General features: G+C 37.5%; 1 protein-coding gene across 3 annotated transcripts in view; it reads left to right on the top strand.

The window, feature by feature from the left end:
- The window catches only part of capn3a (calpain 3a, (p94)), a 102,160-nt gene that overhangs the window by 13,976 nt on the left and 75,119 nt on the right, over positions 1–13,065 (top strand). For all 3 annotated transcript variants that reach the window (XM_039741209.1, XM_039741208.1, XM_039741207.1), the window contains exon 2: positions 7,560–7,629. In XM_039741209.1, coding sequence (XP_039597143.1) covers positions 7,560–7,629 — 70 coding nt within the window. The remainder of the gene's footprint in view (positions 1–7,559; positions 7,630–13,065) is intronic.

Here is a 13,065-nt window from a genome sequence, read left to right as displayed (position 1 = left end):
TTATAAAAATAATAATCTTCTCAAGAAAATATGCACGTTGCAATACATACAAGTCTCTTTACATTCAATGTACATCATCCATGCACTCATGTCGGCTGAACTCTGGTGGCAGGTGTTGTCATTGTCCAGAGTGTCTGTCATTATACAGTATGTCCCTATTTTGTGGAGTTTCTGGGTTGGTGAGCGGTGGGAGAAACGAGGCTCTAAAGGAGAACCCTTTATCACATGAAAAACATGACATACTGTAACTGACATTTGACCTTTTGGAGGGAATCGCCTGTGGCAGGCTATGCAAAGCGCAGGTTCTCAAGAATCATAATGATTTTTTTTGGCTTATTGTAATGTCTGGCTTACAAGCTGATTTAGATTTTTTACAACCGTTGTCTTGGAGTTGTGTGCTGAACTGGAACCTATATTACAAAGACTATCGTACAGAAATCATTAAATCCCAGCTACATTCCAGGTGTCAACAACCATAGGGTATTTGGTGACGGGCAGTTTTCAGGGTGAACTGGGTGACCAGTCAGGAATCTCACCGTTAGTTCTGAGCCGCGTCATGCCATCCGTATGGCACGGTATAATTAAGGTGCGACCCAGATACATCTGATTTTGTTTTTCCATTAGGATGTGCAAGCCAAGATCAACAGGAAACTTGCAGTGATTGCTGATTTTCTTTAATGTAATTGTCACAATTGACTGCACACATGTTGCGATTGCGAGGCCATCACAGAAAGAATTTGCAGCGTAAACAGAAAGCACTTTAATTCAGTTCATATGTCACTAATATGTAATGCTGAAATGTGTCAGACTAATGTATTTTGTGAGATAAATTCATGATTCCTTTATCTTAGCAAATAGTAGTTTGGGTAGCAGGGTCACGCTGTGTGTGTGTGTGTGATGGTTGGCTTCTTGGTAATGCTGCCATTTCCATTTATGTCATACTATACACAGCACAGCCTTTTATAGACAGAATAGATAGACTGCACTAAGGCAGTTAACATTAAGTGTATGCATTAAGTGTTATTACTAACATTGAAGACAGCAGTATTGAGACAACATGTCAGTTTGCTGTGATATAATTAGTTTAAGAACATTGGAGTGTGACTTGTGCATCATTGACATGCGCAATAAAAAGAGATTTTCTTTTCATTTCATTGTCCTGCTTCTTAGAGTCACTAAAACAGCAACACCAAAAAACCTGTGCAGGATTTATGTATGGTTGACATTTTCCATAAGTTTAAGCCAATTTTTACATCAAGTTCATGTTTTATAAATCCCATCTTTTGCTTAAGAAAAGACCCATGAATGTGTCCAAGCATAAGATGTTTTATTCATGAGGCCAATTGGCTACTTAACCCATCCTGGGCATTTTAAAGTAGAGTCTGTGCTGGCTGTCCAATCTGATGGCAGAACCTTTCCATCCAATGATTCCAAGGCTCTCGGTATCTCAGATGAAGTTTCCATAGGCAGGAGAACAGCTTGGCACAGAGGAGCAGTGGCACCAACTTCCACAACAAAAAACTGAGAAGAGAAACAGAGAAAAGGAGGGTTAGTAACAGTTTATAAATATTGTATCACTTATATTTTTGTAAAAATGACTAACCGTGTAAGCATGTAAAGTGTAAAAGTTCCAAGTACTGAATCTTGTGGGACACCATATTTGACTTCTGAGAATAATTTGGTACTGTCAGCACCGTTTTTTACATTCTGAAATTGATTTAATAAATATGAACTAAACCAGTCAAGCACAGAGCCAAATGCCATTTTCCAGCCTATCTAAGAAAAATGAATGGTCAGTGCTTCTAAATGCTGAGCTTAAATCTACCAATATCATTATTCTGGAATTTCCTTCATCAAAGGATATTAATAATAATAATAATACATTTTATTTATATATGCTCAAGGCACTTAGTATATTAGACTATCATTTACAATACTGGTCTAGTGTCATTTCTGTATTATGACCAGTGGGAAAGCCAGAGTAGAATTTCTCATATTTTGATGTGTAAGGTGAGATTGAAGCTAAGCTGTAACTAATTTTTCAAGCATTTTAGAAAGAAAGGGTAAATTTCGAATAGGTCCATAATTAACATGTGTACAGTATGTAGGCCTGGCTGTGGCTTTTTAAGTAACAGTTTCACAACTAACACTTTTAGTGCATTAGGAGCTACGCCATTCAGTAATGAAGTACAAAATGCTAAGAATGAGTTCTGTCAGGACATTCATTGAGCTTTTTACTAGTTTTGTTGGGACAGATACTAGGTTTTATTTTACATATTAAAGTTATGACTTTCTATTCTGTTATCAGATTACAATTGCTATATTGGTTTGTGCAAGGTGAGATAGGAATTGCCAATAACATATTTAGTTTGGGAGGTGATGCTGGAATCTGGGATCTTTTAGTGTAAGTTTACTCATGAAATTGGTAAAGTCTGAACTGCTAATGTCTGTAGATATTTTCCATTACAATTCAGAATTCCCATTTGTTAGATTACCAACTGTTCTAAACATTAAACAAGGATTCTTTCTGTTGTCACCAATTAATTGAGAAAAGTAGTCCAAGGGGAGATGAAAACAACTTTTCTGTACTTTTTAACATCCTCTCTGTCCAAGCGGTGCAGAAGATGCGCAGCTTTGTTGCTCTCATTCTGTGCCTCAGTGTTTTCTCTACTTTATGAGCATGAGTACTCTCCTTAAACAATAGTACATTCACATGCGCTTTAATCGCTTTTGTTTTAAGGGGCCAAGGCCTTTTCCAGGGCCATATTCAATGTGACATTATAACTGGATGTTAGCTGATCTAAATTGTTTTCTACACTTGTGCTCGAGTTTCTCAAAATATCTACAAACTTTGATGCAGTGCTACAATCTAGATGCTACACTATCCTTGTTTTAATTTGCAAGTGAATTGGTAAAGGCAAAATCAACTACAACATAATTAAGTGGTGATTAGAAATAACTTAATGTAATGGAGTAATATTTAAATATTACATCTCGACTCTGTAATAAGTAAATTTAATGTGTGGTAATGACAACGAGTCAAGCCATTGCCAATCTGACAACCCCCTACTAAGTAAAATATGTTTGTAAAATGTAATTTTTCACATTAATGTGTATATTAAAATACCCCATCAACATTACACTACATGATCATAATTTACACATAAAACAGACAAAAGGCTGACAAAATTCCATCACGAATAAAGATTTACCACATAACTGAGAAGACCATTGTTCAGTTTGTAACGGCCGACCCCTTTACCCAGCCGGCAGCTACACCTCCAAGACCTGTGGCCTGGATAATTTACTGAGAAATCTAACTATCAAGCCGTACTTCTACACAATTAAACTTTTCCCCACAATCGACGGTATAAATGCAAGTACACAAAAGCAGGATGTAAAATTAAACGGATTAAATGTATTAAATGAAACAAGACATGCCACAAAACAGATATAAATATAAATATCCCTCCACCCCAGCAACAACAAGACAGCACCAAATATAAATACAAACACCCTCCCTTGTCCCTGTAACATATAACACACAACACGAACAACAAAATGACTGATAAACAGAATGATTGTGAACTTGAGTCCGAATATAAAAAATGTCCTGAATACGGATGACTGAACTAGCGGCAATTGTAGTGTTTGATTTTCCCGGCGATTGGAGCAACCTCACCGTGATTCCTCGGCGTATAGTGGATGGTGAATCGACCCCGGGGTCTCAGCAGATGCAGGTTGAAAGACAGTCCGGAAAATGAAAAGCAAACTGGTGAAAAGGCGCGATGTGAAGAAACAGCAAGCAAGTTGAAGTGGTTGAAACAAAACGGTCTTTTTTTCCTTCTCCTCCCTCTTTCCTCTTAAATAGTCTGTGACGGCTGTAATTGATTAATTAAGAACAGGTGTTTTCCAGGTTTGCGGCTGTGGTCTCCTTCCATCATCCGTCCTCCTTTACGGGGACGGCATTAACTGATACACATACAAACAGCAAATGGGACAATGAAACGAGACGCACTCAGGACTGACATTTAAACACTAACTATGTGGCCCCGCTACAAGTTAATGGAACAGGACTAGACAATCCAGTTCATCTGTCAGTCTAATCCTCTATGTGATAATGAGCCTAGAATTCAGTGTTCCTGTTCTGTCTGAAAAAAGATTATATTCGAGGTTCACTCTCCAAGGGTTAATGGCATGATAGCAAAAATCTATATTTTGTTTCAGATTTTGGGCCTTTCTCATGGTATTCTATTGAAAAAGAATGATTTTTGTAATGTCTCCCTCCAGTGACACTCCATACTACAAGCCCATGCAGAGATCACCGTGGATCCTTTTGACATTGCATCATAGAAATGCTGTTAATATTTTACACTTGGACAATATGGTCTCCTGACAGCTGTTCACGTTTAATTGCTGTCACCCCAGGGAGGGTTCAGCATTGCCACCAATCCTTTTTAGAAGTTATCACTTTATATTCAGCACTCATAAATTCCTTTGAGCTGTATTTAGTAAAAAAAAAAGTAATTGGATACATGGCAATTTGAGTGAAGTTAGTTTTCAGGTCTGGTCTACTTTAAGTTATTTAATGATATTTGAAAAATAAATACGCACACTTAACATAACAATCTCAAATCTGCTTTATCCAGCAGGGAGCTTGGACTTGTGCTGGCAATATCCTGCTCAAGGCAGAAAGTGACCCTGGATAAGCTGGCAGTACATTGCAGGGTCCATTTCACACACTCACACTCACACACACATACCTACATTCATATTCACACAAGGCCATATTAGAATCAGCGCTTAACATGTACGTGTTTGGGATGTGGGTGCCAAATCTACACGGGCACAGAAAGAATGTGGAGACTCTCGGCAGACACTGATATCAGATGCTGGATCCTTGAAATTGAAGCACTAACCACCATGCCATCTTGTCACCCTAACCATACTTAAGAGTAGTATAGTTACTTAGTACAGTAGCATATTGGTTCAGCAATGTACAGGTAGTAGATAAAGCAAGTATAGAAATTATTGAAAACAGCATTTTGGTATGCTTGAGTTATTGAAAAGATAAATTAAAAAAACATAAAATAAATGTGAACTCATTGAAGCAAATGTAAAATTAACTTGAACATTCAACCACATTCAAGTTATTTTTTGTCACAAAACTGTCTTTTCTGTTTACTTGACCAATTATTTGTAGACTCTGGGTCAAACAAGCTAAATAATTCTACTTTTCTACTATTCGACTTTCTTTATCTCTAATGGCAATCACTTTGTATTCCAATAATGAAATTAAGAAGAAACCTTCAAAATAGGGAATGTTTATTGCTGAAAAGTATGTAGATCGAAAATGAGCCTGCTATTATTTATGTTTTTTGCAATGTTAATTTGGCTGGACAGCAAGGTGGATGTTACGGTGGCTCAGTGCTTAACTACAGGAGACATGTTCTGTTTGAAATATGCATGTTCTTGCTTTCTTTTGTGTTTATTTTTCCTGTGAGTATTTAATTTAAAGATGTGCGGATTATGTTGGGTTGTCGCCAGCAGGCGTAGTGATGGATTTGCAGCCCATCCCGGGCTGTTTTTGCTCTTCAAAACAGTGCTGATGTTGAAGATTCTGGCTCCCCATGACTTTAAATCTGGATTCACTACATGGATGGATGGACAATTGTAGCAATTTGATTGATGCATTGTGGCACAGTGGCTAACCCTCTGGCTTCACTATTTCAGAGACCAAGGACTATATGATGTCTGCCTGTTTCTCTGTATTTCGATGTAGGTTTCGACCAGAGCTCCTGATGTCTTATAAAGATATATTTGTCAGGTTATTTGGATACATTAAATTGTCCAAATGAATATGTCACTATGTTGCCCCATAGGATGTATTACAAATGAATACTGTATATCTTGATATGTGAGAAGCAATTTAGATTAAAATATAAAAGCATATTAGAAATGCTTATATACATTAGTCATGCTTAGGCTGTAATTTGAGCAATACATTTATTGAAAAATAACTGAAGAGCAGTATAGACAAAGTGTGACGCAGTACAAGTGATATTTCCTCTAACAGCTGATTTTAAAATAGAAGGAAGGAAAAACAATAACAATAAAAGCAAATGAAGAATGAGAAAACAATACGATGGTAACACCTTGATTCCTGAAGATTAGGATACCGAGCGGTGCCAGTATACTAAAATAGACAGCCTAACTTGTACGTCTGCTTCCATTCTCTATCGTGAAATTAATGTGCAAGTGTCCACCATATAGGTTCTATTGCACGTCAGATTCGAACATTGTACAGTTGCCTGATTGTGCAATTTATATTTGGAGGTGACCATTGGAAAAACATTTTCTGACTTTTTTCTTTATTGTCATGGCCATGTTGCTAACAGTTTTAATGTCTGTTACCAAGGGCATAGCATTGTCATGTCAACACTTTGTGTCTGCGCTTTGGATTAAAAAGTTATAATGAATGTCCAACAAAAGGTAGGGGAAGTATAATTAGATAGTCTAAGGACTTTTTGTTTGCTTTTCTTTATGATTACGACTTTGCTGACCAGATTTCCCATTTTATGTTTGGTATTTTGCCCCCTTCCTGCCCTCTAACAATTCTTCTGTTTTTCCCCCAAAGTGCATTCTTTTCATTTCCTAGCCCATTAATCTGAACTATTGTCTTCCATATGCTTCATAACGACAACAACAAAATATTGATATGTAACAAATTATTCTAATACAGTTGACATACAGGAATCTGGTCTTGGATGTAAAGCACTATATCGTGAATCTAAGGGTTGTTTTTTTTTCAAGCCGCTTTCTGATTATCTCTTTCTTAGCAACTTGTAAGGCTGCCATATTTTGCAAATATAGTAAAATGTGAAGTACTGCAGGTAGAGACTGGGCAGCCATAGCAGTCATGAAACAATCCAAGCAGAGGTTTATCTGAGCACTGTTAATTCTGTTTGTGCATTTAGACTGACCTCAACAGACTTGCATCTTTGACAAGAGCTGTCACAATTGCACCATTATAGGTCCTCCTCTGCCCTCTTTGCATTCTCTTAACAGTATACCACAATGAGCTTCTTTGGCAGACTTTCATTATCAGTAAAAATGTAAAGCATACAAAATGGCACGCCATCAACACTGAACTCCACAATAGAGACGATTGTCAGCTTGCTAACATGAGTTTTGCTACAAAAATATAATCAGATTTGTGTCTTTCTGCTAATGAAGCATTTAAAGTTTCTAATGTAAATGCAATGTGTGTATAATACATTTATAGTTATAATACATTTACAGCGTTCACATACAATTTGAATACGAATGCCTAGTATAAACAGGGTATTTACGATCTGTTTAAACACCCAGTTAAAATTATTGAAGAATGTTGGCCTTAAGGTTTAATGCAGATCTTTTCTAGATTAATAAAGGTGTCAAAAAAAGAAAAAAGGTTTTGAGTTATTGCTGACTTTGCTTGGGAAAGGGCTTCACTGCTTCATGTGTTCCTCCCATACTCTACATTTTAATAAACTGCTGCTCTTTTGCACCTTTTGTAGGAGATTTGTGAAAATCCACAGTTCATAGTTGGGGGAGCCAATAGGACAGACATCTGCCAAGGAGATCTGGGTAAGAGATTACTGTTTTGTTGAATACTAAAGATCACAGTAGCTATACATATTTTTAAAAAGACTGCTGTGTCATTAAAATACATCATAGCATCATGATATTATATAACTGTATTATTGCTTAAACAATGTACTGTAAATGTCAAGTTCAATACTGTCTCAGTGATCACAGGATTTAAGAGCTCCTTATCCAACAGTGGTTACAAAGTCGCAATACTGGCTGTATAGTGTGCGCGTTTGTTTTTAAATAACATCTGAATTTTATACTGTACGAAAATTAAAGAGGCAACTAGTAAATCAGCAAACCAAAGTATATTTTCGAGGACCATACTGTATCTTTTCAAAATAAAAACTAGTCTAAACAGATCGATTTAAAGCTTAGTTATTGGAAGAAAAAGATTTTATAGATTTATGCCTATGCTACTAATAGAGACATATGCACACGTATAACTTTCTATATGCTACAATATAAACATTTTTCTTGGAGTTTTCCATAGCCAAAAATTTCTTGAACGTATTCCTCTAGAGAGAGAGAGAGAGGAAAAAAAAAACGAACTTGTTAAAAGCAGTTCAGGGTATTTTGGAGTAAATATAATTTTAATAAAATATTCTGCATGTAGTGTTTTCTTTCCATGACAATGACCTCTGTTACAGCCTGGCAGATATCGAAGGCAAGTTATTTCCAGTAGCTTTTTTGACTCCTAATTAAACTGATTTGTGCAACTGATTGGACTGACCTAAAGAAATGCCCCATTTAACTTTCTTTTGCTGTAAGTGGCAACGTCATTCAAATCCTACCAGTGCTACTTAACAGGACTTAACGTGTCGGAGTCTGAGTTTTTGTGGACTCTTCCTGTTCAGCGCAATTCTATCCAGTCAGTACGTGCCATATACAGACTAATATGTAGATTAGCCAGTTGATGTCTGAGCATGTGTGATACCCAACTCCAGTCACTGGAACTTGACACCAACCTCGTTTGATAAAGTCATATTGTAAGAATATCCTAGAGAGCTAGGTACTGGGTTTAAAAGGAATGCTCTGGTGGACAGGAATTGTAGAAACAAGGTACCAAGGTGGCCTGGAAGATCGGGAAAAAGAACATTTCAAATATAAACTAGCTGATGCACAGCTTCTCTGCATGCCTCTGTGTGAATTGATTGGAGACATACCCCAAATGAAAATCCTCTGGTAGTATCCCTGAAAAGGAGAGATCTTTCCACTCTTCTAGAAAACTTTATATATTCCTGCAGGATGCTATAAGGAAAACCACTCTGCAAATCGTAAGTTGGGCAGACCATCGTAAAGAGAAGTTACAGCTGGCTGATGTTTCTCCTGTCTAAACCAAACAGAGGTCCACCCTAAATATCATCATGTGTTAGGATGGAAGACTGACAATACCTAACTGGCAAGGAGGAAGAGAGTCAAGTGTTTCAGTGGAAGGTGTAAAAAGAGAGTGGTGATGGTTTATTATGGATTTGGGATATTTGAAAGTGGGGAAACCATCCCAACCGCTATCTTTATATACAAAGGTTTGGGATTTGCTTTGCTTTTTTGAGTGTTCCTTTTATACTTTGAAATCCCTCATATTATCATTGTCTTCTTATGTATTCCTATATCTAATAGTACTTTCTGATTTCTGAACTTGTTGCACTTATAATATTCATCCCAGCTTAAAGTCACATTTGATAGTTATGTTATATTTGGAGAGACCCAGTGCTTACTTTGTGGTTCCTTCTGTTTTTTTTTTGTTTTTTTTTTTATTAATTTTATTGCAATCCATACACAGCAATCAAGTTTTTACAAAAAAAATTGAGTTTAGAACAGATCAATTCCTTCTGGTTTTTATTTTCACAAAAAGTACAGCAAACCCAACTAGAAGTAACTTGCAAGTAAAACAAAGATGGAGAGTATTATGGTATAAAAAGCAACTCTGAAAATTCTCATGTCATGTGAATGCAACATTCCTACCATCAACCATCCTCTTGTATGTGAGCTGCACTACTGGCTCCATCAAAAATCAACAAAGATTTCAGAGACTGCTAGCTTTCTTTCAGCTTTGTGACTAATTAAATATCTTTTATTCTATAATAAAATTTGGTTATGTACCATATACAGTATTATCTTTGTTCTTTATTGCCAACTGCTAATATGAATTTTATTTATGCTGATTTTTGCAAATCACTTTGAATAGGCGAACTTGATATATAATAATGAATGTTTTACTAGATATAACATGAGAACATACTCACAGCTCCCTAGTTTATATAAAAGAGACTGGTTGTGACTTTGTATTTGTGAATGTCTGACAACATATTACTAAGAAATGAAAATGGATCAGTGAGTCTGTGAGGTGTCTTTGACGAATCACTTAACCTTCATTTATAGAATACAAATTCCCATAACCCAATTGTGCGGGACAGGTAAAATGATAAAAACTAGCCAATCCGCTAGTACCATACGCCGCATAATCAGGCCATTTTTTTATGATTTTTAAGCACAGGGAGAAAATTAACATTTGAAAAATCGGTAATGTAATAAATCAGTAAGAAAAGCAACATTGTAACAATCCACGGAACGAACCAACACACAATCGTCTGTGACTGAAAACTGGCGGACCGTCATCGCGCCTTCTCCTGCCAGACGGAGGGATGGGGGTGCACGGCGCGGAGTCTGGAACGGGAGGAGAGGAGAAGGATGTCCATTCAGCTCCCTCCGTCATGCTAGTCTCCTGAATTCTTGTTCAGTATGTACTGCCCGCTCAGGTGCCCACCTCCAACTCGTCACTTGAGTCGTTGGCTGCTTTTCTAAATATAATCCACCAAGACACCCTACCACGGTAGTAGCGAGGTGGGAGGGTGTGTGCACAAAGGGTAGGGAAGCAAGCAGTGGGAGCGTATGAGTCGCACTCAAGTGGCAATTCCACGGTTTGCAGCCCGAATGGGGTTCAATGGCTTACCCACGCCTCTCTGCACCGTGTAGACACACGCTCAATCTCATGCATAATTATTTATTGAATGCTAAACACTTCTGGAAAGACACGGTTGTCTAAAACGGGTTGGTATGAGAATACAACAGTAAGTGAATGAAAAGATGGAACTCTGGAGAGAGCAAAATACAACACAATAGTGAACCCGCGGCATAACAAACGCCTCTTAATTATTTATTGATGGTTGAAAACTTCTGGAAAGACACAGTTGTCTAAAAAGGGAGGGTTTAAGGATACAATAGAAAGTGAATGAAAAGATGGAACTCTGGAGAGAGTAACATATAATTGTCCGTGAGTGAAGAAGACGCACGTTTTTAAGTTTTTAAAGACCGCTTACTTCATTGTGTTTTAGCCTCAGTTGTAAAGGATTGTTTTAAGAATCTCATGGGATACCCCTCGCAAACCATTTTACACGCTGCATATGGCGATTCACCTGCGCGAGAAACATGCCTCTATGAACAGTCAAGGTGGCTCGGAGGTACATGAGGCCTCTACGACAGACGAATATAAATGATGCCGTTCTTTCTGTGTCATCGCGCCCGAGTTGGTGGGCGTGGCTCTGCGAGTTTTCGTCGTATCCAATGGTCTTGGAGTTGGTGGCCGTGTCTTCTCCCTGCGTGCACCATAGGTGTCTTACTTGTCGGCAGCTTAGTGAATCTACGCCCCTTCCGGCGTGCTTTCCATGGGTGTCTTGCCTTAGTGAATTATATATATATAGATAGTAATAATTATGTTTTGCTGTCATCTTCTTATTGATTAGAATAACTGATATATGCATTAAATATAAAAATACATGTACATGCTCCTATCAGTGCAGTTTAAAGAACAGTGAGCCTTGTGCCAGCTGGCTCTTCCAGTTGAAAAAGAAGGTGACGTTAAGCCACAAAGGACCTGAGCAAAGCAGTCTATATTTAAAAATAATATTTTTTCTTAATGGGCAGAAGGCTGTCCATTTTATTGAAGACATCACAGGCTATCGAAACAAGACTACTGAGACGATGTTCCTGGAAATTATTAAATTTCAATTTTTAACACAACATTCTCCAACCTGCTTAATTTGCAGTTGAAGGAAACACAACCTCTGCTGGCAGTATTTTGAGTTCAAAGTGGAGCTTGCATGAGTCTGTGGATTTTCTCTAGAATTCCTGCCATTCCCAAAGAAGTGTACATTAATTGGTAATTCCATTTCCAAATTGTCCCTGTGTAGGTGGGGACTAAGTGGTATCCCGTGTATGGTTGTTTCTTATCTTGCACCTGATGCTACTGGGAATTCCATTTTTTATATATGTAGCTGCGCTTATCCAAAATAAAGTTCTGCAGCTTTTAGTTTGCTTCATAGGATGATTCAGGAAATAGTGTGACGCACGTTCAAATAATTCCACAGACCAAATATCATCATTTTAAAAATTTTAGTAAAATTTCAAAGCAAAACAATTCACACAAAAAAATAGAGAAAACTGATATTAAGGAAAAATTCTGTTTTTCTGTTTAAGGCTTATATAAATTGTCTCATTTCTCTAAGTTTGGTCATACAGTTAAGCACCTAAGCAGATATACTTGTAGCTAACCAAGTTCTATTTCATGTTAACTTACAGGGGGTAAAAGGCTATACCATATTCTAGATAGTTATAAGAAACTGATAGAAAACTGACAGAAACTGTCTATAGAAACCTATGAATTTAACTTCAAACATCAACTTTCCAAAATTGGCTCTTAAAATATATTTGAAGTTCAGATAAGAACATGACAGCTCAAATCAACTGACTGAGTCATTCAGTCTTGTAATACAAGGAATGGTTCTCTGCAGCATGGCTAAAGTCAACTGTGGGCAGAATGGTGGAACTGTGGTGCCTCACAGTAAGAAGACCAGGGTTCATATTCTGGATGTTCCCTCTGTGGCTTTCCTCTGGGTACTCTGGTTTACCTCCCACAGTCCAAAGACATAGAGGTTAGGTGAGCTGCCATTGCTAAACTGATCCTAGTGTGCGTGTGTTTGTCCTGTAATGGACTGGCACCCTATCCAGGAATTTTTCCTGCCTTGCACACTATGATTGCCGCCCCACAACCCTGCCCTGAATGAGCAGGTTAGGCAGATGAATAGATGGAAGTCAGTTCTACACTTTAAAATGTGTGTGTCACCACAGTTCATTTTTTTGGGGGGGATTTGGGAGGGCACTGTACCTATCATCTTCATGAATCCTCTGCCAATATATAAATGACACCTTTGTGCAAATTAATTAGTTGAAATAAACTCTGAAAACAACGAAAAATTGGTTTTACTCAATTTTTTATTATGAATAATATTTATATACTCACATCAGTACGTGATATGACCTCCTCGACTCTTGAGAAGCATTTGCATGTGATTTGGCATGGAACCCACCAATTTTGAAAAATCTGGGAGGATTTTGGGGTCTCTGTACCAAACCTGAATTAGGGCCTGAATCATC

This window comes from Polypterus senegalus, chromosome 18, assembly GCF_016835505.1.
Source record: "Polypterus senegalus isolate Bchr_013 chromosome 18, ASM1683550v1, whole genome shotgun sequence".
Taxonomy (NCBI): Eukaryota; Metazoa; Chordata; class Cladistia; order Polypteriformes; family Polypteridae; genus Polypterus; species Polypterus senegalus.
This window is presented reverse-complemented; position numbering and strand designations above follow the sequence as displayed.